Source organism: Anopheles ziemanni, chromosome 3 (genome assembly GCF_943734765.1).
Source record: "Anopheles ziemanni chromosome 3, idAnoZiCoDA_A2_x.2, whole genome shotgun sequence".
Classification (NCBI taxonomy): domain Eukaryota; kingdom Metazoa; phylum Arthropoda; class Insecta; order Diptera; family Culicidae; genus Anopheles; species Anopheles ziemanni.
Genome location: NC_080706.1, coordinates 97032346 through 97058320, shown reverse-complemented (window position 1 = coordinate 97058320; position 25975 = coordinate 97032346). Strand labels below are relative to the sequence as shown.

Here is a 25975-nt window from a genome sequence, read left to right as displayed (position 1 = left end):
CATTGCAATAACAAATGGTTATGCCAGAATACAGCAGAAACAGTGTTCAGCAACAAATTCAACCAAAGTTAGGTTGTGCAACAACGTACGACCTCTTTTCTGCCTACTTCCTCTCTAACCTTATTGGAAGTAGTCGGCGGTAGCTCAACCCAACTTCACAAAGGCCTCTAACGGTTTTACAAGCTCTTCAGCGGCTAGCGTTTCGATAACACTTTTTTAATCAAGATCATGAAACCACTAGGAGTGCATATATGTTCTGATAGAAGCTAGCAGCTAAAATCCCTCAAACGCAACCGGTTTCGCTCCTATGCGCTTTTGTGATGCATCGGATGCTAGCTAATGAAGCTTGCAATTAAAAGTACAGCGATGATGATCATCCAACCGGAGCATTTACAAACAAAATAAACATGTTCGTCATATACTCCGAACGGTACGCATGTTTCCATTATCTAACGAATGCAAATATATGAGTCTTGTAGATAAATGGGCATATGGTAGGACATGATGGTGGCAGGTAGTAAAGATTTCCTCAAGCGATACGGAGACGAAGTAAGCAAAAACCTCCCGTTTTATGAAGTACACTATTTAAAAATTGAACAACTATCGCTGTTCGATTGCATGAAAAACGAAAAACATGTTCCAGTATCGAGCATCGTTAAACAAATCTCATAACTGTAAGGATGAATATAAACATTCTCCGATATCGCTTGACGAAACATAGCTCTCGTCTTTCTTTATATTCCGATCCTGAGGCCTGTGAAAGTTCAGGTTCTTATCAGATTCTAGAGTTGCTGAATCGGGAAAAAAAATTGTAGAAAAGAATCAGTACACCCGAGAACGATAAACTGAAGACGTGATAGTACAGTGAAAACGCTTCCCTTAAAAACAAAGATTGATCTGTTAATAACAAAAACAGAAAATCTTAGCAAATTATTCAATGCCGGTATGTTTAAAAATGAAAACTTATTTATTTGTATGCGATGGAAAATGAAAAGAAAACGATAAAGAATACAGATCGAAAATCACTCACAGCAGGATGGGAAGAAATGCGTAGCTTGCACCCTACATTATGAATGCGCATAAGGGTGGTGTACTAAAGGTAGGAAGAACACGCGCAGGTATTGTGAATGAATGCTATAAGTGTAATTTTTCATTAAAAATACGAAAAAATCCAAATGAATGATAGCAATTTTAGGGGAGCTGACAGAACACGTGCTTAAGCATCCTGAAATTCGAATCGAGAATGGTGGTCAGGAAATGTGAATCAATATTATTGCTACTTGAAGTAAGAAAATGATCAAACATTTGAAGAACATTATATATTACTAGTTATTTGTTAGAGTAAATGAAAAAGGTAAATCTACAAAAAAGGAAACAAAATGGACAAGAGAAATCTATGTAACAAACGCGAACAAGAAGGGGAAGGAGGTTCTATGAAAAACTAAGACGGGATAATGGACGCATGCGACGTAAATAATATAAAATTATACTGATAAGATCTTTAATGAATATTAGGAGAACGGAAAGGATAACCAAAATTTACCAGATACACATCTCTTGTGTGCATTCATACAACAACGCTAAAAGCACTCACAAAGGAACACAATCACAAATCCATTCGTCACTAGCGCGCTCCGAATATATAAAAATAAGTAGTTACATCCGTTGTTACAGTGAAAAGCAAATGGCTACGCTACAGATAGTGGATAGCCAGAATGGTATGTGTAGTATATTGGACAGCAGATATACAACATTAAACGATCACTGCATCTTCACACATCATGTTAAACATAATTCGAACTAAAAGACAACACCCCGACTACTTTCTCCCATGCCCTGTCTCGTTCCATGCAGTAAACAACCGGAAACAGCAACAAACATAAGTTCCACTCGAAGGAGGTGAAAAACTTGTATCCCTTTCTGACACAAACAACATACATGCATCGTTTTCTAGCTTAGTAAGGTTGAACAGAATTAGAAGCATTAATATAGAACGGATCAAAATAAAATACAAAAAAATGATATCCCCCACAAACATAATACTCGTTTGATAAATACTGATTATTTGACATTTTGTTTTATGGTGCACTGAAGGGTAAGTTTAAATATGTTACAGTAAGCAAGACCTAGAAAATATTAAATATATTTAAACTTGAGTGTTGTATATATTGTACGTCTGCATATCAACGGACGATTGAAAATTGAACATGAATGCTGCTCGAAATTTCCCCAAAGGTCACCATGATAGGATTCGAGCAGCAATCGTAGCTGCTGCAGCAGTATATGTTGTTTCGAATCGAATCAAATTAAATCTGCTTCAATTCTTATATAAATAATCAATTCATTTAATTAATTCTTAAATAGAATCAACTCTTATGAATCCGTCAAGTTGGGATTCGAATCATTGGAATCCGTGTAGGGATCGAGTCTTCGGGTCTTCCGAATCACGGTTCTGCCAACACTACATTTGACAGCAGTCAGCTGTCACTGCGTCGCGGACGTATCGTCGCGATACCCGTCGTGAAAACAGTCCAGCTATCAGCTCCCGAAAGTCCCCCGTGCGCATCAGAAAAGATAAAGTGCCGTCACCGGAGCCGGTACCATATGGTGCACGTTTCCAAAAGCATCCGCCCGATAGTACCCAAACGCCGACCCGTCGTATTTTCACCCGTAATCTCACCAGATCGAAAAATCTGCAGCAGGTTCCGTTTGCTTTACACTAACGTGCTATTCCGCTGTGGTGTCTGACTGTTGGGAAGTTATTCTCCACTTCGGTCGGTACATTGCAACATCGCGAACGACGTCTACCAAATCTGGGAACAATAACCTCCCAACAGAAGCAGAGCAACAGGATTTTCACCAACAACAGCGACACCAGAAGATTGTCATGTCAGCAATCTGAGACTCCTTCGAAGAAAAAAGCAAAAAAGGCCCCGTGTACGGTTTTTTTAAAACTAGTGTTTCTGCCACACGCACACACGAGAATCGAACGGCGCCTTTGCCGTGCAAGAGTGACAAGAGAAGGGAGAACTTCATGCGGGAAAGCCGTAGAAGGAGAAAGAAATAACGACTGATCTATCTATCAGTTGAAAGTGCTCCGTAACAGCAACACGCTGGAACAGGTGTGTGAGAGAAGTGAAGCAAAAATCTCCAACAACACACACAACACCGTTTACCACAAACAACAACAACAACAACAACGACGACACCAGAATCGTGCCAGCCACAACAACACGAAAACATCTCGAAAAAGTGACGTCCGGGAGCGATCTCAGTCAATCTCGTACCGTCGTTTGCTCGTGCACCAAGAAAGTAAATAAACGGCAGTTGATGAACTAAAATAGAATAGAAGCAACACTGGATGGAAAGCATAAACCCAACCCCTTATCGTTATCGCGTGTTTCGCTAGGACTGCAATAGATTGCCGTTATCCAGAATACTGTCAAACTGCACGGTGCTGTCAAACTTTACCCAAGAAGTGTTTTCCTGTGCGAGTGGTCGATCATCGGCAGTGAGAGGGCAAGATTTATTCCTTTTTTAAGGGTAGTGCCAGACCAATGTGTCCCTCAATGCAGTAGGCCACAGGTTGTTGCTACTTCAAACACTTTCCACCGTACGCGCAGCGTACTAAGGTTCGGCCGCGCTGCCACAGTGCTACCCCTTCCAACGGTTGAGGGAAAAATCGTAACCAACCCAAAAACGCACCGCAGATCAAGATCCGCGTACGAAACGAGAGTGAAATCCGGGAGGAAAAGAGAACGAACCATGCATGCTGTCGACTACGACGGCTGGCCACGGCGGGAACGACGTTAGTGAACGATAGAAAGGGCACCATCGAATCACGACCATTGGTCGTGGTATTGCACCCCTTTTACCTTTCCTCTCCAATGTGCATCGTACTTCCGGGTTTATCCTACTGACTCCACCGGAAGCTAGACGACGAGCTCATCACACGTTTCTACTCGCAAAAAATAGAACGAGCATGGTGCTCGCTCTGGTATCCGCATCCACCTAGAGTGAATCCTCGGAGCACGGCCAGGGTCGTAAAAATTTAAAACACCGATTTGAAAGATAGCGCGACACCCTGGCTCAAACACTTCAGCATCCTAGCAACCGAGATCGCAAAGGATGGACAACCGACTTAATATCGGCTCGGAGGTGCGCGAGTTGAAACTCGGTTCAACCTTCACCAACTCCACACCGTCGAATGTGTTCCACACGATAAAATGTACGTAAGACACCACGAAAACGAAACCCTTCCCCTCGAGCAGATTCATAAGTATACAATTGCTTAGTGATTGCCAAAAACGAATAACCATCAGCATGATGCAGTTCACATGGCTGCGGTGTCCAATCTCAAATCGCTCTTGGACTGCTGAGATTGTTGCTGACGCAGGCACTCGCATACTGCGTTTTGTTTCGGTTTGTTTAAATTGCAACAAACACGCACGTTTTTAACTTCTTTTCAATCTCCTCATTCCTCCAATACTAACTCTACACCTCTCTTGCTCTTCTTCCGATCCTCGCTTTGAAATGCAGATGATTTCAAACCCGCCAGCGTCGACGTGAACAAACCTGCAGAACTGGAAGTTAGTGACAACAAACAGGTCACCGTTACCGTCCCACACTTGGGTAAGTATATTGCTGAGTGCATCCCGTCGACGTTAGTGGTTAATCCATCTGTCGGCCTTTTTAGATGGTTCCGGTGTGCCAAATACCGTCTTCAAGGGCAACCAACGAGACTACACGCGAAAAGATTGCGTTCTCATCGTTAACCGGGCGACGGGAGAGATTACACTCGAACAGCTCAACAGTAGTATCGTGGTGAAGAAGACGAGGTGAGCGGGAATTTGCATGAACAATTATCTTGCGTTGTACTAATGCTAGGATGTGTGTTTCTTTTCACATTTTTTTAGGACCGAAAACAAAGCAGTCAATCCACCTCCGCCCCCGCCAACGATCAAGGTCGAAAATAATACCGCTAGACAAAGTTCCAAGACGAAGATCACGACCGGTGTGCGCAAAAATGCACCGATCAACTTCGTGCCAAAGCACTCGCCATTGCAGGGCTCGCCGTCCTATCCGCACCGGAGCCCTCAATCGGCACCGGCGTAAGTTGTCAAAATGGAGGAGGATATCTCTCCTGTGCTCATATGCTCTTTATCCAATAACAACCAGTTCACAATGCAATTTTCCTTTGCTCTCCCGTTCCAGCTGGAATGCCAACAATACTCAACAGACCTTGCCAAGTATTCCGATGATCGGATTGGACGATGGCTTGGATTTCGGCATGCCACAATCCTCCTCCACCTCCTCCTCTATGAACAATCATCAAAGCAGCAACAACAATAACATCAACAGCGCCAATTCCAACCACGGGGCCAGCAGTAACAACAACAACCACCACCAACAACAACACCATCACCATCAGCAACAGCTACCATTGCTTGGTGGCGGTAGTGGGAGTAGTAATAGCAACAGCAGCTCCACAGGTGGTTCCACCAACAACAGCTACCTTAATCCGCGCAGCTCCGCGCAGAACAACTCCAGCAGCACCGGAAGCGGCGGCAGCAACAGCAACAACAACAACCACCACAACCACCACGGTGGCATGAACAATAGCACCAGCAACAGCAACCATCATCACCACAACAATCACCTGAGCGTGTCGTCGGCGTACGGAGGACTGGCCCGGAACAATATGCTGAGCGAACCGTCGATGCCTCCGAGCGTTGAGGTTAGTTTGCCCTCGGATCGCGACCTATTGCCCCCACCGGCTGTGACGGGAATCGGCGGAGGAGCGAGTAGTGTAAGTAAAATAGGGTCGTGGAATGGGGGGGGGGGGGGGGGGAGATTTATGTTTTTTTGTTTATAGTAAGTCACCTAACTTTTCCTAACTTACCCCTTAGGATCCGGAAATGATGACTTCCTCGGAATCGGACGGTTCGGACGATTCCGATTCGAGCAGTAGTGACCAGGAGTCAGATAGCTCGACCGAGGACAACAATGATTCACCAGTGAAAGGTACCGAGTTGCACGAACACGCCGCACTTCTTCACCGCCTCTAGCTAACGTGACGCATCTCTTAATTCTCTCCTCTTTCCCAGAATCTATATTTGATCCTCGACCGGAGCTGACCGGGGTTGGTGCCGCAGCGAGCGCGGTTGATCTGAGCAAAGACCTGTGTCTGTCATCAAACTCCGACTCGGACGACTAAGGCGGGCGATTCGGCACCCCCGCCAACATGTACATGCAAGAGACATTCAAAGACACGACACGTTAGATAAATAGAGAAAAACTGTGCTCTGTAGGAAAGGTCCAATAGAGAGTTTAACAAGCGAGGGGGCGAGTTAAAGGAGAGAAACAGTCACTTCAGCAGCAGAAACGACAGGAGGAGGATGAATGCAAACCATTTGTGTAAGAAGTTGTGTAAAATGTTTTTTTTTTAATTGTATGTGTTTTGTTTTTGCTGGGAGAAAAACTCTTAGGACAATTATTTATATTTATGCTCAAGGTTGCAAGTACAGAAGAAAACAACATCAAGGGTACACTTTGCCGGTCCTCCCCACCTAACTACCAATCACCTCGAGCTTACCTTTTCGTACCAGGATCGTCCAGGATTGAAGCGAAGCGCAACTCTAGGGTGTTTCTTTGTTTTTTGTTTGTTTGTCTAGTTTGTGGGCGAACAGGGAATGCCAGCAACTGCCTCGAAAGGACCATTACCAGACTTGAGACGGAACAAAAAAAATCCTATTAGAAGTAATTAGTCAAACGGCGCAGCCGCCACCCTTTGCTCATTTAGCTAAAGCAAACAAAATGTGTGTCTCTTTATCTTTATCTTCACCGTGCTTGTTCTTCACGTTACATTGATTTCGATTTTTGCTTCGTCTTTTAAACGGTTTTTGGAGCTTCCATTGCGCTTATGTGTTATGCACCGAAGGCTCAATAACGACTGATGAATGTTGTTTTCGGGGTAGGGTGAAATGTAAAACGGTGGCTTCTCCTTTTTGTGTGTTTGTGGGTGTGGTTGAGTTTTAATCACAAACATGGATTCGAAGCGGACATAAGCACACTAGTTGGCCAAGTAAGAAACAGCCAGGGATGGAGAAAGGCTACCGGTGAACATCCCCATCAATCAGGGAATGCCGGAAACGCCGCCGGTAGGATCGAAGTCTGCGAATTGTAAATACTTTCTGAGTTGTTCCATTGTGGGGGAGAGTTGGTAAACCCGATGGAAAGTGATGCGGTCGTGATGGAGCAGCGGAAACAAGCAGTGAACGGCTGACATGGGAAGGAAAAGGACCTCTTTGGGACTCCAAGGATGACACCGAAGAAGGGTGAAAATAAAGAACACGAATGTTAGAACGAATAGTAGTGCAGCGGGCCAACAATCGCTAGCTTTGGAGAAAGTTGGATGGACATGTAAAGGAAAGGAATGGAAGAAGGAAGAGCTTGCTCTAAAGTTGTAATAAAACAAATAATGTGTTAATGATGCAATTTCAAAAATTCACTCCAATTTTTATTTATTTTAGATTATATGCATTTTTTTATGGTGAGATTGAAAGGAATGTGTCTAAACTATTTAATTTAAAGCTATCCAATCACAATTCTTCGATACGACAGACGCTCGGCCGTCGACGGCCCCGTCTCGCTGTGGATTTCGAAATCGCTGTGAGCGCTTCTTTCGCAGGCTGAAATTCAGTTTTTCTACCAGGACAGCAGAACCGACGCGAAGGTAGCGCAAACGGGCACACCAAGCTCCGGAGCGTAGCGAACGTTACCGCTTTGGGTGTTGATGTTGCGCCAGCTGATCGGAAGCTGCGAGGGATACCTGCTAGCCGTCCTGCGACCCTGTTATCGAACTGACAAATTTCGATGCAAGAAAGCGATGCAGGAGAGAGCAAAAATTGAGGCCCGCGAACTTTTCGAGTGAATCTCGATTTGAATTCAAGCGCAACGTATTCTAGGACTAGAACTGTTGGTGGAACGGTTCAACATATTTTTATTACAATCTATAAATGTTATGCTCCTGTATGTTATTTTTACTTTCAGCTATCTTTTCTCTTATGGTTCCTTGTATGGCATAAAAATGAAAGAATTTCGATAAAAATTTCAATCGTAACGTAGTTAATCGTTAATCGTTATTCGTAATCGTATTTAAAAGCTTTCAAATATTGAAATGAAGTTTTTATTACTTTTGTATTACAATATTGGTAGTTTTATGATCATGTGTTTCATTCGAACTCTCTTCTTCCACATGCTTATGTTATTGGTCAAACGTGCGGCTTTGCCCGAGTGCGTGCGTAATTAACACGTGGTCCGGCTTAATCTAATCGAACCGTTGCGAACCGATAGTAAATTTCCGGTACGTGTCATCTCTTGGCGTCCTCCTATGGCTGCCCTTCGGGGTTTAGTTCGCTGCACGTTTGAGGATCGTTTTACACTTATCCTCAGTGTGACCTACCATGGCATGTCAGCTAAGTTTCCAGCTTGACAGCGATCGGCGGGAAATCCGACGATGAACCGTGAAAGGATATGAGAGACTAAATGAATATGGCGCAGAGTTGACCAGTTGGCCTATAGGATCCTGACATAGCACATAAACAAATTGGGAAAAGTTAATTTTATTTTAAAATACATTTGCCACAATAAGTTGTAAGTAAACTCCTAAGGATAGGTTTTTTCTTCCTCAAGTTGCAAGATAAACAACTTCTTAATGTAAACTACCACACAATACTTTGTATTCAGACTTTCTAACAGCTGCATAAATCATCGACCAGGAGCATTCTTTAACACGTCTTTCCCGAATTGTTGTCCAATCGCTACCAGCTCTCGACGTCAATTGGACAACAATCGAAGGGAAATGGCTCGGTCTCCCCTCAGTGGACGGATAGATAAATGCAAATAAAGCCGTATTTCGTATGCATTTATGTGCTGCTCCCGAGCCTTCCCATGGGCAAGGAAAGTCGAGATGAGAAAAGACAAACAATCACATATACCACAGATGAGGCATATTTGTTCTTTATACAATCACATATACCTCCCTAAAACTCATTTCCCGTTAGGAGATGGAAAACTGCAAACTTGCGTTACCTTTTTTCGCACGCAATTGTTCGTCGGTCTTTTTTGCAAAACCACGTGAAACGAAGACGGGTGTATAGAATCTACCCAACTTCATTATTCGTATCGTTTCGGTTGTTGATTTTGAATAAAAACGAAAACGATGCAAAAACCGATGACCGTTGGTAAATTAATGGGCTTTCTATCGAATTGTCGGCCAGAATGCTGCCGAATGTTTAACTAAAAGAAGTAAATAGTATTATTATTCCCTTTAAAGTCAATCGATTCACGACATTCATATCGCTAAGACGCTTTAGACTAATTATGCCTTCATATCCAGCCTCGAAGAATTGGCCCCGTTATTGCGCCCCACGTTCCAGGAATGTAACGAACACTTTTCCGGCCTTCCTTTGGTGACACCCCCGCGTCGAACGAAACCAAAAATTAAAGCATAAATACCGCCACGGATAGAGTGGAGTTATTGTTTTTTTTTTTTTTTGTTTCGGACAGTCCCGTAAACGAGGGAGAGGTTGCGCATGAAAGACGTCCAAGCGACGGCGGGGCGAATCCGCGACTCCGGAACAACGGCGCGTGATGGACCACGCATCGCATGAGCTCAGTCGCAAGTCATCGATCGTGCGGTACGGATCAGATACGTTAACACCGACCGTTACTCTCGTGGAAATAAGGGAAGCAAAGCAGAAAAGTGTGTCCACCCGCAGAGGCAGTGTTTTCCGAGGTCCGATCCGTTCGGATTTTCGGAGATAACGATCGGAGAATCAAGTTGAAAATGTTATGTTAGTTGTTCCAGGGATCGATAGAATCTGTGAACAAGAGAAAAATACGAGTACATTGGTAACAAGAATCCAATCCAAAACCAACGCAATATTGTGAGTGGAAAAATTCGAGTGCATTCTACGTACATTACAATGCAACAAAAAAACGGAACCGGACGAAAATTGAGGAATTGTCGAGTGAGTGCAACACTAAAGGCAACGGAATTCGTATGCAACTGAACGCTGCTGGTGCGATAATTGCAGCATAATACGGTCAAAGAAAGGAGAAAAGAAAGGAGCCAAAAAAGGGCCCTGGGGCGGATCAGGAAATTAATTCGGGTGTCGGGGGAAAAAAAACTAACCCTCATGTTCGGAAACCCACAGCTACGACCATTTGAAAACTTGCCTCGAAGTTGGACGTGTGAGGACAATTAATATATTTTATTGCCAAGTGAAAACGTGATTGAACAACGGTTTTTTTTTTCATTTCTCTTTCCAGTAGTTAGACAGTTGAATAGTGAAATAGTTCTAATTATATAATCAATGTGCTACAGAACAAGTGATTTAAAAAACAATGACTAAAATGATTGATGAACAAAACCTGAAGCTGTAAAAGTGTGTGCTGAAGGGAGTCCTGGAAATACTCTCGGATTATTACACACCATTAAGCCTAAGGGATAATAAAACTACTAACGGTGCGGAAAAAGACTAAAAGTAACCGTAAGTACCTCAAACTTATCTCAATAACGAACAAATTTTTTTCAGGTCCTAAAACTAAGTTCAAAAAGCATCTAACAATCAGTTCTCTACCTTCTTCTTGTGATACAAAGAGCAGTAGTGTTTCGAATGAAATTTGCTGATGGGCAAAAACATGTGCGACCATCGAATTTGCTCGTGAATTAGAACCATGAGCCATCCATCAAATGTTGCGTCTCAATTTACCAAGCGGCCCGCTAATCAAAGGTTTAGAACTGAACTGTAGAATAATCGTTATAAAAAAGAGATGTATAAAAATGCTGCTCGACTGGGGTGGGAAGTTGAAAATTCGCTGTTATTGGACGTCGCCTTTCTTGGTTGCTGGTGGGACTTCTCCGTTTGTGTATTAATTACCACTGGGGGCGTCGGACTAAAACTTCTAATTATGTAATGGGTGGGATTCTACAGTTCTGGCGGGTTTCGCGTATCGATAAGCACCACAAGACCATACAGAGAAATGGGTCAACAAATTGGTCAGTATTAGGACAGTAAAACACCCACATCTTTGACTGACCAGTCTAGTTAATTTATCTCCCCGTTTATTTTATACTTTTTATACGCTTTACGCTATATTTTACCATTTCCTTTGGCTTATATATGATCCATAAAGTTCCTTAACCATTTTATGATACATTTTTTCCAACCGAGGATGAAATACAAAAGATGAAGATCAGCATAGCTGAGGTCTCATTTGATAATTGTTTACTTCAAGCAGCATGGAACAGTTCCACTAATGTACACAATGCGTTCCGCAACGTATCATTTTGACGCCATGTGACACATGGACGGCAAACAAGGAGCACGTGTGCGGAAAAGGCGCGTAAAGAAAACTTGGTATGGTTTACGAAACGTGGCCTGCTCACCCTCGTTGTGGACACAGGAGAGGATGATACAAGAGGTATCAGTTAGTGCAGTTTCCGCAGAATGGTGGTGGAACACTTTGCGAGGATAGTCCGTTGTCCAAATCTAAACAAACGTCATAAATGGCGTCGTCTTTCGGCCGAAATGATATGGCGGAAATGAGGCAGAAAGGGGTGCATTTAGGATCGGATTACTTGACACCAACGAGTGGCATCTGTAACTCTTCGTATACGCGGAGGTTACCTCGCAAGGCATCGTGAGGTCAGCAGAGGCCGTCAATTTGTGAAGGGTCACATACTTGAACAATTTCCCCCTCGTCCATTGCAAATGTTAACGGCAACAGTTCGTTTCTCGGTGTTCAGTTACAGAGATCAGTTCATCATCACCTTCATGATGTCGGGGCTCGCACTGGATCGAATATTTGCCATCTCTCGGCTGACGGTGGCGCTAATCGTGGTGCAGGCCGTCCTTGGCACCAATCGGCAGATTGTGACCGGAAATCCCGTCGCAGGATCGTTCCGGAGCGTGCCGACTACGGTAAAGGCGTACGAAAATGATACAATTCTGCTACCGTGCTATCATAATGGTAAGTCCATTCTATGAACCTCAAACCGTCAAACAAAACGATATGACCTTCCCTTTCAATCGCATCCAAGTAAGCTTAGTAATAATTAAATCAATGTTCACTAGATCAGAAGTTGTAATAAAGAGAATGCTACCGATCTACAGCACAAGATAGCACAACCTTCGACCCGCCAATGCAATTATACATAACAGTGGACCAACAACGTCTTGTGTGATGCTGGCCAAGGAACTTTGCCGACAGATCCCTCAAGTTATTTGGCTTTTCCAAACAAACAAACTATTCGTGGGACCTATAAGGTCTTCCAGATTGAACCCGTCAAAATCACGCGCCAGTGCTAGACGCACTTTCCATTGAGCCGCCGGTCATTAAATCAATTACTAGCACAAGAAACACGGCTGCCCTGCGTGCCGGGCTCTAGATCGCTCGCCAAGCGCTCGACATATGTCTCACGGGATCAACACAGGCATTCTTCACCCCGAGCTCTCACTTTATTATTAGATTAACCACCCCGCGCCCCATGATAATGGCAATAGAATTGACAACCAACATAACCTTTACCCGTCGCTGCTGACCCCGCTTGCCTTCCCACAGCTCCATATCGCTACGTTCGCTGGTCGAGAGACGATTTTCTGCTGCTGGACTCACGATATCCAGATTTGCTTGCACCGCCACGGATGCGCCTTTGGGCCAACGGAAGTCTTGAGGTGGCGGAGGTGCAGACGGAAGATTCCGGAGACTACAAATGTGAAATCATGACCGACGGTGGTTGGGCTTCCCAGAGTCACGCCATCGAAGTTCAGTGTGAGTATCATGCTATGCACTTACTGCGTCATGCGATATGAAGGTTGATCGTGAAATATCTCGCACCTGATGTAGATCAAGCGACTGCTACCGTCTATCCGGAGGGCCCCATCGATATTCGCGTTGGACAAATCCTAGAGGTAGCCTGCCAGGTAACTGGTGTACCCCATCCATACATCAAATGGAACTATCTGGTATGGTACTAAAGACTAAAGGTCCTCAGGATTTTTACACTGGAATAGTAATAATGCGGTACGTTTATTTTTTTCAGAACGAGAACTTAACGCTACCGTTTGAAAACGAACGGAAACTGAGCGTGCTGATTGAAGACCGCAACTTCTCGGGGCTTGTGGAATGTACGGCCACAAATGGTGTTGGTGAGCAGGCCATCGCATCCGTGGAAGTTGTCGTAAGCTGTAAGTGTTTTTGTCCATGGTGATTGGCCCATTGTGGATTAATAACGTTGACATTCCGTTTGGATCCGTTCGCAGTTGTTCCCGAGATTGATGTGAAGACTACAACCGTGCACACGAAGGTCGGTGAAACGGGTGTCTTGGAGTGCGTGGTGACGTCGCACCCTGTCGCTTCGATCCACTGGTTTCATCATGGCTTGCCGGTAGTGTTCGATAGACGCATCGTAAAGCTAGACGTGTTGGTTAGCAAACACCAGTACTACACGGTCCAACGGCATCAGCTCGCGATACGCAACCTCCGTGACGCCGACCTGGGCCAGTATGAGTGCAAGGCGGGCAATAGGATAGGGATCGCCGGAACGCAGCTGGAGTTGACCGGACGGCCCATGGTGGCCAGCTTCAAACCGGCGGCGGAAATGTCATCCCCCACGACGCACAATTTTATCTGGCAAACGGAGAGCTTCTCACCGCTGATCGAGTATAAGCTCAAGTTCCGGCGGGTACCGTCGGGAAATGTAACGCCCGCACGCCGTTCCTTCCAGCAGCTTTCCTGGAGCGAACTTATCATTCCCTCTGACGGTTCGTATGGGCCACTGCACTCGATTGGGTACACCCTGCAAGGCCTCCAACCGACCAGTGTGTACGAGGTAGTCGTCCTCTCCCGGAACCGGTACGGCTGGAGCGACCCAAGCAATATCCTACGTTTCGCCACCGGTGGAGAGGTGGAAATCGATCCCATGGAGATGCCGGAAGGCCCATCATCTTCCGTGTCCTCCGTCCCGACGACGGAAACGATCGAGTACAGCGAATCTGATGGACTCGGCAATGGTGGTCTTTTCACGGACAATACGATTCCTACCGACTACTTTGACTACGGCATGACCGGAAGTGGGCGTAGTGAACAAACGGCTGCTTGTTTTAGTTTGATAATGCTATTGGTAACAACTGTTGAAGTTATTCGAGCAATAAAGGGCTTTTAGAAGAAGTAGAACACAAAATCAATGACGCGTAGGAGACAAATAAAGAATGAAGACAACACATCACGCCCTAAGAAATGCATCGGCTGCGTCGTAGCCGAATGGTGACATTGGCTATGGAATGGATTAATTGGTCAATTATTTGCAACATTTCAGCCACTGTGGGAGCATGGGGACCATCCTCGCGAGGAGCGAGGGCAAGAATAGATATAAATTTTTAATTAAATCAACTGCACCAGCACCAATTCCCACCAACTATTGCCGTCTTTTCTCATCTCGTTGCTTTGTTGCGTCCAACAAGAGGTCCAACAAGAGGTTACAAAATGTGCCAAACCTTTTTTTTACACTCTCTACTTTTCCGCCTTTCTCCTCGCCTCCCGCTCTGGCCATCTTTGAAGGCCCTTGTCGATGTCGCCTTTGTGTCGATCCTTATCGATCGAGCCCTTCAACCCCGGAGAGCTCGACGGATTAGATTGACCATTTAACGAGATAATTAATGGCTGGTGTTACTATCTCCCCGGAACCTTTGGCGTTTCCGTTCTCAACCGTTGCACATGTTTGTCTCGGTCTCGTGGGACCGAGTTACTCAACTGATTTCATTACGAGTGATAGAAAGCTATGAACTTCTTTATACGATAAAGACATCCTTAAAATTTGCTTTTTAACATTTTCCCTTTTTTTTTATTCGTTAATTATACAATTGTTGTTCGTTTCGTTTACCTCGTTTTCGCTGTGTTCTTCTTTTCTTAGTAATCCACTTGTTCACCTATCGTTTGCTTATTACCTCTAGAACTGCAGAGAAAGAGAGCGTACGAGAATCGAGAAGTCCCATTAGGATTAATAGTAGTAGTAATATTAGTTTCTAATAGTACTCTGCTATATTCTCAGGTTTATGCGTAACAGGTTTCTTTTCTTGCGTTTGTTTTATCTTTCTCTTTACTTTACTTTGGATTTTGTAGAAGTGCAACGGGCGAAATCGAATCTTGGTACAAAACAAACCACCCAGCAAGATCTTTCTCTTCTTTGTCGATTGATTGATTGTTTGTCTAAATATCTTGAATTAACTCCACGGTATGCCGTCTGTTGCGATGCCGGAATAAGAAATCCCGGTGCGTTAATGTATGGAGGGTTAAAAATAAATTCGATACAAAATAATCCGTTCCTGGACAATAACAGGATATTGATCGTTTGTATAATAGTGTAATACTTTACTAACGGTCAGTACGATACGTGCTTTGCTATTCGTTTTTGTCTGGTTCTCTCTCATTTCGCATCTAACACGCTGTAGATCCCCCCATTTTGTGATGTTTTGTTCTTTCGGGGAACTCCTGCTTAAATCCTATGGCAATAAAGATCAATAGATTCCTTCCGGTGCGTATCTGGTATGTCGAGTTTGTTCAGTGTTGTGTGTGATGTGATGGTTTCAGGTAGAATGGGGTTGTACACAGTGGGGGTCATTGCTAATGGTGATGATGTAGTGTGTAAGGTTGGTTTGCCACGCGTCTCGACTTTGCCTTTCCTTTCCGTAAACCTTTTTATCAACAACTGCCATTTCAGTGCCCGAATAAACTTTGAACCTACTCACGCTCAACGGACAATCATTCAATCAAACATGTAATCAATTAGTCAATCAATTAAACTTCAGTTAACGTTTTATAATGTGTATATGATGTCTCTTGTGTGTTCTCTATTCAACGCACATAGATAGATTTACATGTTTTCCCATCTTTGTTACTTAAAAAGTACTACTACCCATACGTTATTACGCTGCACTTCATGGTTATAGCTAGTCTGCTGTTGAACCCAGCTCTCTCTTTCTCTCTATCTTACTATTTTCTTTTTTTTAATTGTTGATTTTGTTTATCTGTTGCTTTAGAACTCTACCGACGGTAATTTTATCCTCTTCTACTTCAAAGTACCAATGTTCGTTTAGGTGTACTTGGTTTATTATCTTTCTTATGTTATGTTAACGAATCTATTAGATTATTTATCTCGATTTGTTTCTTTTTTTCTTTAATAAAGCTTCACTCACCCATTCCGTCGTTCGACACATGGTTTGGAACTAATTTACATATTTTATTACACATTGTATACCTTCCCCCTTCAACGTACTTCGCAGCGTGTAATGGGCGTTTTCTTTTCAGTCCAGTTTCCAGTTAATGAGAATCAACGTAATATCATCAGTTTTGGTTTGCCTGTTTTTCACTACATTTTTGCTGGCTGACTGGCTCTTCTTCGTGATTGATGAGTGGAGCTGTGGTGTTTACGGAAAACGGAACGTTTCGAACAATAGGCGTTTCCCACTTTTAGTTCGACAGTCTCTGGTTCTGGTTAGCTTATCGAATCCTCTGTACAGACATCACTGCTCGGCAGGATTACACAGGACAGGACGACAGGTTGGTCGCTGGTCAGTTATTTTGCGAAGTGTCGAAGAGCATTGTAATTTAGAACGAAAACTAGGCATTTAACAAATTTGCTTCAAATTTTGTTAACATAACTCATACGTAGATTAAAATTTGCTAAACTAACGGCAAACGCACATAAGCAGTTATCATTCCGAAATAATAAAACAAGAGAAGTAGGCTTTTCTCACTCCGGGTCCCAGTTGGGATTTTACGAAAGAAAAGAATGTGACTAATGTACAAAAGCATTTATACGAATGTTACTATTTTTGCACGCAAAACCCCAACCACATGTTTCGGTAGGCCGACGTACTTTGAATCTTCCCGGTGTTTGGAGGAATTATCCCCATCTCACCGAGTCACTTGCACTTCCGGAAACTAAACTCACTGTTGATTGCGAGTCGCAAGTTAAATGTCATTAAAAGCCACAAACAATCTTATTGTTTGCTGCTCCCGCGAATTGTGGCATTTGCGTGAAGTCAATCGATTTTTATGCACGATTTGCTCTCGGATTCGGAGCGAACTGGTAACACCCGGGGGTGTTGTGTTCGGCGCAGTGATCGTAGGGTTGCAGGGTTCTTTAAAGTAGACGTTATGGTAATAAAAGTAGTGGTAAAAGTGGAGGAGGTATCGTCGTCGTCGTCGTCGTCATCATCACCATCGCCGTCGTGAGTAACACCGGACAGCTACTCTCAAAAAGGACTCGAGTCGGAGTCACGATCCTGTATGGCGGTAATCGATTGTTGTAAGGCGTTTGGCGTCAACCATTCTCTGTAAGCACCGGTGAAAAAAAAAGGTGTTAGACTACATCATCGATAAAGTCGCACGGTTACATTTACTTTGGTAAACAGCGTTGAAGAAACGGTACACAGGAGCTGAAGTGTGCTAATCGGTTCACCCAGCTGGGAATCTCCTGGCCACACAAGATCTGCCAAAGTGAAGACAAAAAGAAGATGAAGGATACCGTTTGGAAGACCGCTAACAACATCCTTATGTTACCTGTGTGAGTGCGCCAGAAAAATGATTGCAGTTGTTGTTCATCAGATGGTATCGATCCCCCCGGAACTGGTTGCCAAGTTCTTCCACAATTCTTCGTACCTCTTCTTCTGTGAAATCTGTACAACCGATCTGGATACTTTGCCTGCAAGGCAAAGAATAGAACAATAGACTAGAGCTACGTTCCAACTCATTGAATCCCTACACTTTCTGCGCTTACCGAAACCGGAACTGATCCCCAAGCTCATCGTGGTCGCGAGGTGATATTTCGAACACACCGGTGAATGGAAAAGGATGGCCACCGTAGGCGAATTCCGTGCCAAAGACCTCCACCCCCGAGTGGAACACCCCTAGGCCGATTGAAGTGGTATACTCGTTGATCCAGTACTGTACGAGGAGTATTTTTTATAGGAGAGTTTGTTAGAATCCAATTTACGACCGTCTCCTCCCACTATTGCAAGTTTATTGAGGGTCAAAGGGAATGGATGGATTCTTTGTCAATATTTATCTTATCACGACGTCATTCATCAGCGATAGTTGATAGTCGGTAGGGAATTAATTGCCTAATCTCTGAGCTACCCCCCGGGAACTGGTCCGGGGTTGTTAATGGGGAAGCTAGGTTAATTAAAATTTACCTCGAAAGCAAACTTGTCCTACTTTTGGGATTTCGGGTGGAGGACCTAAAGGAGGGATCGGATGCTTACCATATCGTACACGTTGAGAATGACAGGTTCGCGACTTCCCATGCTTGTCGGCAGCAGCTCGTCACTTCCACTATCCTTTGGCACACCGAGACAGCTGGGAAATGCTAGATTGCACGGAAGCCCGTTTGAAAACATCACACATTCAACTTCTACGATACGAAGGGAGTAAGGAGCGCGCTCTGCATACACAGCCTGTGACACGCACGCACACGAGAGAGCGTCGTCGGAACACGTGGGTGGAAATTTACGTGGGTCGGCTGCGATTTCTTGGATTTACGAATGACGATTGTTTTTGAGGAGAATGAATTGCACGAAATCGAGGTGTGAAATTCTACATTCGTCTACAGAATCATGGAAAGAGGATCAGGAAAGATGGTGCGAAGAAAAACAGGATTGCCAGAGATACCGGAATGGTCGGTCGACTGAAGCTAGGCAAGAAGAGCTCAAGTATCAAGGGCACGATTTACGGGCAAAACTGAAAAAGGATGAAAGAGAAAAGAAAATCATAATCGTCCAGCAGGATGGCAAGCAAGACCGTCTTGTTTAGTAATTCACTGTATCAGTGGAAAAGCAACTGGAAAGGCTGGTACGTTTAGGATGAGAAAACATGATTATATGACCTCATTTGGAGAATTTGAAACGATAGAAACTATGGTAGGTAAATGGAGGAAGGACATTGTCGGCAATAGGTTAGCAGGACGACTTACCACACCAGATTATGGTGGTCGCACCTGTGGTTGCGTGTGGACGGTACTAGCAGGTGGAAGGAGCAGCGTAAACTAAAACAACCTCTTCTCTGTGACCAGCAGTGCAAGCAGCAACAAGCGGAATACTGGAAATATGTTACTGGAGGACGCAAACGGCATAGGGCACCGACCACTGGCAGTTTCTGTCGGTTGGAAAACCACCTCCGAGTAAGATCACGCGTTTCCCTATGGTTGCCTCGATGTGTTTAGTTCATGCTTGCACTGCTTTACTCCTTCGGTGCACTGTTATCATGTGCCTTTGGCGATCAAAGCGATAGCTCCCAAATTGTGAATGTTCAATGGATGGATAGTTGGGGTGAAGTACGCAAAGCTCCTGTAGGATCGAAATTCAGTGTTACTGCTATGTGTTTTCACATACAATAACAAGCTCCCGAAACGCAACGGAACACTAGGTACGCACCAAAAGGACACTGAAGGATTTACGAGGAACTACAACTGGTTTTTTTCTTCTCTGTTCCGTCTGCTAGCCTTTTGCTGGTTATATTTTTTGTTTTTCTCAATTTGTTGAAAATCAGGGTGCATAGACGTAAATATACACACCTTGACGTCAACTTGATGGCTGTCAACATTATGGCATTTAAATATCTTGAGCATGCCTTTGCTACAGAGCTTATTATGTAATTTACGTACTTATTTGGTAGCCACTGGTAGATACAAGTGAGTTAATAATTAAATTGTTGATTGTTGTATTAAAGGATTGCGTTTATTTATCGTTGGAAAGCAGTGATTAAAAGGCCTTTTAGAAACAAAACAAGTGCGTTTTGCTGAATTGCAATGACAACCTCTTCGCGTCACATTGACACTCGCAAGATGGTCGTAAAGCTATTTTTATACGCTACAAATTGAAGCATTGCGAGCGTCGCATAACAGAGCATTTTCTACCAATCCTGAAAAATTGACAATCTGCAAAATAACTTGAGAAAAACAGGAGGTTTGTAGGCTGTGACTCTGTGTGGCTCGTACGGTGCTCTGGGAGTGCGGTACACGGTGGAAAAGGTCACAAAACTGTAAATCGAAAGTAGTACCTGTTCAAGCAGCATAATCTGTTCCACCGACAAGAGTCCGTCGCCATTCGTCCATTACCTTCCATCGATTACCACGACCAAGCGCACATCACAGCATCAAAATGGTCAAACGAAAGCCACAGGCGATGATAGACTCGGAAAGCAGCAGTGATTCAGATTCCGGATCCGACCTAGACACCGTAAGTTCTTCAACCGTTTCTAGACGCCGTTCCAAACACTAAACACAATATATTCACCGTACCATCAGGAACTACTGTCGCTGGCGAAGAAGAAAAAGACTACCCGTCTAGCATCGGCGTCTCCAAACAATGCAGCCCATAATCGGTCCGGGTCCGGTTCCGGCTCGGACTCCGATGACGAAGACGACGACGATGAGGACGAGGAAGATGATGAGGAGGAGGACGATGAAGAGTCCGGATCTGAAGCGATGACGAAGCGCAAGCGGAAGGGTGGTAAACCAACTTCCTCATCCGAATCGGAGGGGGAGGGAGACGGTGACCATAGAAGGAACAATAATCCATCTCAGGGCGGCGGTAGCAACACGGCTCCACAAGCTAGCGGTGGCGGAGTGAAACGCAAGCAACCGATTGACGAAGAGGAAGATAAATCCGAGCCGGAGGAGGGTCAAGTGTCATCGGATTCGGAAGCCACTCGCCGGGGTGCGGTGTTGAGTACCACGGCAGGGGGAAACGCGGCTGCAGCTGCAGCATCGAGTGAAGACGATGACTCCAGCAATGACTCTAGCGACGACAGCAGCAGCAGCAGCAGTAGTGATTCCGAGTTCAACGATGGTTACGACGATAATCTTATGGGTGACGAGGAGGATCGAGCCCGGTTGAACGCACTGTCGGAAAAGGAGCGGGAAACGGAAATTTTCAAGCGTATCGAACGGCGAGATGTAATGAAAACTCGGTGGGAAATCGAACGTAAGCTAAAACTGGCCAAGCGCGCCGAGCGGGCCCGCGACAAGCAGGCCCAACCGGAGAAGAAAAAGAAGAAAAAAGAGAAGAAAAAGGCCCAGAGGAAAGCAGAAGCGGCGGCAGCAGCGGCAGCGGCAGCGCAGGCGGAAAAAGAACGCAAGAAGGCAGCGGCCGCGGCGGCTCAGGCAGCAGCAGCTGCTCAGGCGGCGGCAGCCCAAGCAGCGGCCCAGGCAGTAGCAGCAGCAGCGAAATCTATCGGACCGGCTGGTGCGGAAAGCCGAGATTCACCGAAACAAACTTCGCTTGATGCTAGTGACTCCGCTGGTGCATTAACGCGCTCGGATAGTCCTTCCTCTTCGCCGGAAAAGAAAAGTGACGATGGTAAGAATCCATTCCTTCCCATCCATAGGGCACAACTTTCAACTATGCAAAAACAACTCTTTTCCCAGTTTCTAGTGCATCCGAATATTTCGACCCTAAGGAGCGCTCAAAGGAGAGGAAAAAGACGGTCGAGATGAACCGTACGGACGATAAACGAAGCAATGCGATGGCCATGCTGAAGGCAAAGCGCGAGGGTAAGGCGAAGCGCGAGGAAGAGGAAGCGAAAAGGGAAGCCCAGCGCAAACAGGATGCTAACCAGCAGGAAGACAAGGAAGAGCTGGACGACGTGCCCGGCGGTAAGTCACAGATGAAGCTGAAAGCGTCCGACATCTACTCGGACGATTCCGGCAGCTCGGACGACGATGACGATGGGGACAAAAAGTCCGGCGATCGTCGATCCCGCTCGGGTGGAAGTGGTGGAAGCGGCAGTGGCAGCGACAGTCGCTCTTCAAGCGATTCCGAGGGTGAGGATAAGGAGAAAAAGTCCGGTTCGGGCTCTGGCTCGGGTTCGGGGTCCGGGTCCGGATCGGGATCGAGTAGCAGAAAACCGGTACAGATTAGCTCGAACGCCGAATTGAACAAACTGCGAATCTCGCGCCACAAGCTCGAGCGGTTCATCAATCTGCCCATCTTCGAACCGACCGTGATGAACTGCTTTGTGCGGATAAACATTGGCAACAACCAGGGCAAACCGGTGTATCGAGTGGCGGAGATTGTCGGAGTGGTTGAAACGGCGAAAATCTATCAGTTTGGGCGCAGCCGAACGAACAAAGGTTTTAAGCTGAAGCACGGCAGCCAGGAACGCGTTTTTCGGCTGGAGTTCGTATCGAATCAGGACTTTTCCGACACCGAGTACCAGAAGTGGTTGACGGTGTGTGCGTCGACCGGAACACCGCTCCCGACGGTCGACATGATCGAGCGAAAGCAGCGTGACATCAAGGAAGCATCGATGTACGAATTTAAGGATGCCGATATCGATCGACTGGTGGAAGAAAAGAACCGCTTCCGCGCACATCCGACAAATTATGCGATGAAGAAAACGATCCTCATGAAGGTAGGTACTTCGAACTTTGTTGTCCAAGGAAAGGTAGATGCAACTTTTCGATTGTAATCGTTTGTAGGAACGCGATGCCGCTCAACTGCGAGGAGAAGATGATCTGGCCCGTGAGCTAAACTCACAGATACAGGACATCGAGGAACGAGCGAGCACGCTGGACAAGAAGCGCAGCAGCAGCATCAGTCTCATTTCGTACATAAATGATCGCAACCGAAAACGCAACGTGGAAGACGCAGAGAAGGCCATCATGGAAGAGAAACGGGCCATGCGTGGTCAGAAGATCGAGGATCCGTTCACGCGCCGCCAAACGCAACCCCGGATGTCATTCAAGAAGGACGAAAAGCGTGAAGAACCACAAATGATGGCCATGTTGGCTCCGCCACCCCCTGGCCTGGGCAAGAAGAAGCAAGAGGAGAAAAAACCGAGCCACGGGGCAGGTCAATCGGATAATAACCTCTATTCACTGCACGATTTTGATATCGATCTGGAAGTTCCCTTGCCAAGTCAGTACAACCACACCCGGTCCGTGTTCTATGACGTCGCCTTAACACAACTTCTTTTCTTTCATTTCTTCATTACAGTGGGGTCCGTAAATGTGCTCCCGAAACCTGTCGAAAAGCCCGTGCGAGAGTCCGGACCGAAACGATCACTCAATTTGGAGGATTACAAAAAGAAGCGCGGGTTGATTTAGTTCTGCGCATCGTCCATCTACAACACGCTAGCCTTTATTTTTTACCTCTCCATGCCGGCTTCCCAGTCGGCGTTCTGTGGTGGACTTCAATGGTCCAACGATGGGCAGGAGATTTGTAGTTTAGCGATCCCTAGGGTAAAGAAAGGTACGCGTTATCCAAACTAGACAAAGGCCGCCTAACGAAACATCGTGAAAGCAATAACGAATCAAGCGTATTCTCAAGAAATTGTACATTTTGTTTCGCTTCTGTATGAGACACATGAGCAGTGTCTCCAGAGCTCAGAGGGAATAATTCTTTAACGTACTTTGGGTATTATAATTGTGGCTACCGTTAGGACCATGGTTTAAATTGTGAATCCACTTCAATTGTGTGTTTAGTGTGCTAATTTATTTAATGCTTTTTTTCTACCAGGATGTCAGGATGTTCATGTCATCTTAACTGTTACAAACCCAAAGCTGCAATAAAAGACGCCCCATAAGCAACAAAACAGAGCGAGAAATAATAATAGGCAAATTACGAATCAGGGCTAGAACAGAAAAAATTAACACTCAAGCAATTACAGTAGCACACTCATTAGCGACTATACTATAGGCTTAGAAATATATATTCATAGGTACTCCACGTCAGTAAAAGGAAGCCGGTTAAAAGGAATTGTGTGCAGATATCCTGGATGCCACAATTAAGGAACGAAACACTCTATCCTATCGAGTGTGAGGGTACGTTACTTCCGGGTCGTGTGCCGGATTTTAACGAGTAAGAATAACTAATAATAATAATGATAATAATGATAATAATAATAAAGGAGCAAATTTAAAACACTTTGTTCGCAATCGAGATACCATCCGATGCGAATGGATTGTCCGTTTGGTGGTGTTCGAATATTCCATACAATATATTTGTGGCTAAGCGCGGTTTTAGGGCAGGGTGGTATATTTTGTTGGCTGCGTAAAAATTGATAACAAGCTCCGGTTCGTGTAACAACGCGCCGGCACTGGCCACAGTTGAAATGATTTGGAAGCACGTATTTTGTCAAGCGTATCGATGTTTGCCTCTTGATAAGATATCGAACGTCGTATCGTTTGTGCAGTGAGAATAGCTTGGGCGCACTCCGAGACTTGGGACGAGATGACCTAAGTCCGGATGAGTTGACACATTTGCTACACCTTATCCTACCTGCCGCGTTGAAAGTGATTCGATTTCTTATTTCCTTCTGAGCTAGTTATAAGCAAATCTTACCATTTATGGGCTCTTTAATGGACACGCAACTCAACGCCAAATCTGTCGGACCTATTGTGGAAACGATCGCCTAGCGTTTCCTTCCGGATATCGGATTGAGAAATAAATCACACCACAATTGAGGCATATAACATAATCGTGAATTCAGTTTGTGACACTTACTATTCTATTGGGAAGATTTTGTAACTAAAGCACTACTCTCTTTCTATTGCAGCCATGTAGATGTAGGTACATTAAATGTCTGATTGTATACCAACAATTTTAGCAAAAAGTAATTTTTATTGAAAGTTAACGGTTTTTCAACTAAACGAAACCGGTTATCGGAACGGTTCTGGGTAACTAAATCGTTGGAGTAGAGGTCATCGAAACGGTTAACCAGTTTGTCCCGATACGTGTGCAAACACGACATGAATGTGTGTTGGTGCACATGAAGTGAATGTGTTCGTTCTGCAATTAATTTAGTGCAGCAGTGTGCTGTTTCAGCAGTCAGTCTTCGGCAGTCCTTAGAGGAAGTAAGTTGTGAGTTGAGAGCTCCGCAGAGTGGTTCTCGAAGCGTTTGTGTGTGGTGCGGAGTGTATGTGTGCGCTTGGATCTATTGCTTCCTATCGTTAGTAGTGTAAACGTGTGTATTGCAGCCGTTTGTAGGAAAAGAAGAAGAAACTTTAGTTTCTTGCGAAACGATAAATGAAGTAGAGCCGGCAATTTTTCAGTTCGCCATCTTTAACTTTCATCCTAGTTGTAGGCGATTGGTGTGTTGAATTGTTCGCTACTGGAATAAATTCCGTCTGCAATTCGAGGCATCTAGCGGCGTTAGTTTCAGCCGTTTCATGTCTAGCCGCTATGGTACGCGACGCCCGGGTTGCAGTGGTGTGTCGAATCCACCAAATACCAGCGCCGTTACACACCCCAATTTTGAATTATGCACAACACTCGGAGAAAAGTGCTGACACCAGGCAAACGGCAGGATGAGTAACAGAGAAGAAGGCAACTTGCCAACGGGTTCCCCATTTTCAAAGTTCTCTTGCCCGCTACTCACCAAACGCACACGGACGCAGATACCTAGCGAACGTGTGCGTTGAAGGGTAGCGGCTGGTGAGAAGCGACCAAACTCACAAAGAAGTCGTTTTCCGGTTCCGGTGGTTAGGCTTTTCCACACTCCGCTTATCCCCATTCTATTCGACGGAAAGGTTGTGATACCATGTGCGATGCACACTCCAGTTTTCTACCTTAATTTCCGTCTTTTTCATCTCAAGCTGCCAGCCTACGATGATTGTGTGAGTGACATTTTGCTACGCAGCTCATTTGTATGCGTGAGCCGGCTTGAAATTCACCACCCCATGCAACTGATGTGCGTGGTGTGATGTGTGTAGTGTGGTGGATAAATTTCTCTTTCTCACAGTCGGGCGCAAAATCTTGACAATTTGGTTTGCGAAAATTTGTTCCATTTTCGTACTATATTAGTTGATCGCCTTCTACAACTGACGAGAAGTATAGATGAAGTAGCTTTTGAAGTAAGATAAATTTCCTGTTTTCCCAAAAGTTTCCAAAACGCACATACTCAACAC

General features: G+C 44.9%; 4 protein-coding genes across 4 annotated transcripts; 3 read left to right on the top strand and 1 right to left on the bottom strand.

The window, feature by feature from the left end:
- The first annotated feature begins 4119 nt into the window (after nt 1-4119).
- Nucleotides 4120-7450, top strand: LOC131286671 (ell-associated factor Eaf). The gene is made up of 7 exons (XM_058315655.1): nt 4120-4228; nt 4540-4632; nt 4697-4838; nt 4917-5111; nt 5215-5809; nt 5910-6024; nt 6108-7450. The coding sequence occupies exons 1-7, from the start codon at nt 4129-4131 to the stop codon at nt 6215-6217; spliced, it is 1350 nt and encodes a 449-aa protein (XP_058171638.1). The 5' UTR covers nt 4120-4128; the 3' UTR covers nt 6218-7450.
- A 4396-nt stretch (nt 7451-11846) lies between these two features.
- On the top strand, nt 11847-14233 carry LOC131285965 (MAM domain-containing glycosylphosphatidylinositol anchor protein 2). The gene is made up of 5 exons (XM_058314819.1): nt 11847-12039; nt 12631-12840; nt 12916-13034; nt 13112-13256; nt 13332-14233. Exons 1-5 carry the CDS (start codon nt 11847-11849, stop codon nt 14231-14233), a joined length of 1569 nt encoding a protein of 522 aa, XP_058170802.1.
- A 1816-nt stretch (nt 14234-16049) lies between these two features.
- On the bottom strand, nt 16050-18666 carry LOC131286624 (deubiquitinase DESI2). The gene is made up of 5 exons (XM_058315606.1): nt 18333-18666; nt 17849-18015; nt 17632-17773; nt 17472-17560; nt 16050-17403 (listed from the first exon to the last, which is right to left on the bottom strand). The coding sequence occupies exons 1-5, from the start codon at nt 18465-18467 to the stop codon at nt 17325-17327; spliced, it is 612 nt and encodes a 203-aa protein (XP_058171589.1). The 5' UTR covers nt 18468-18666; the 3' UTR covers nt 16050-17324.
- A 1282-nt stretch (nt 18667-19948) lies between these two features.
- LOC131289285 (RNA polymerase-associated protein Rtf1) lies at nt 19949-23939 on the top strand. Its single transcript, XM_058318505.1, has 7 exons — nt 19949-20303; nt 20372-20783; nt 20844-21311; nt 21494-21908; nt 21969-22479; nt 22547-22985; nt 23064-23939. The coding sequence occupies exons 1-7, from the start codon at nt 20226-20228 to the stop codon at nt 23171-23173; spliced, it is 2433 nt and encodes an 810-aa protein (XP_058174488.1). The 5' UTR covers nt 19949-20225; the 3' UTR covers nt 23174-23939.
- The last annotated feature ends 2036 nt before the right edge of the window (nt 23940-25975 follow it).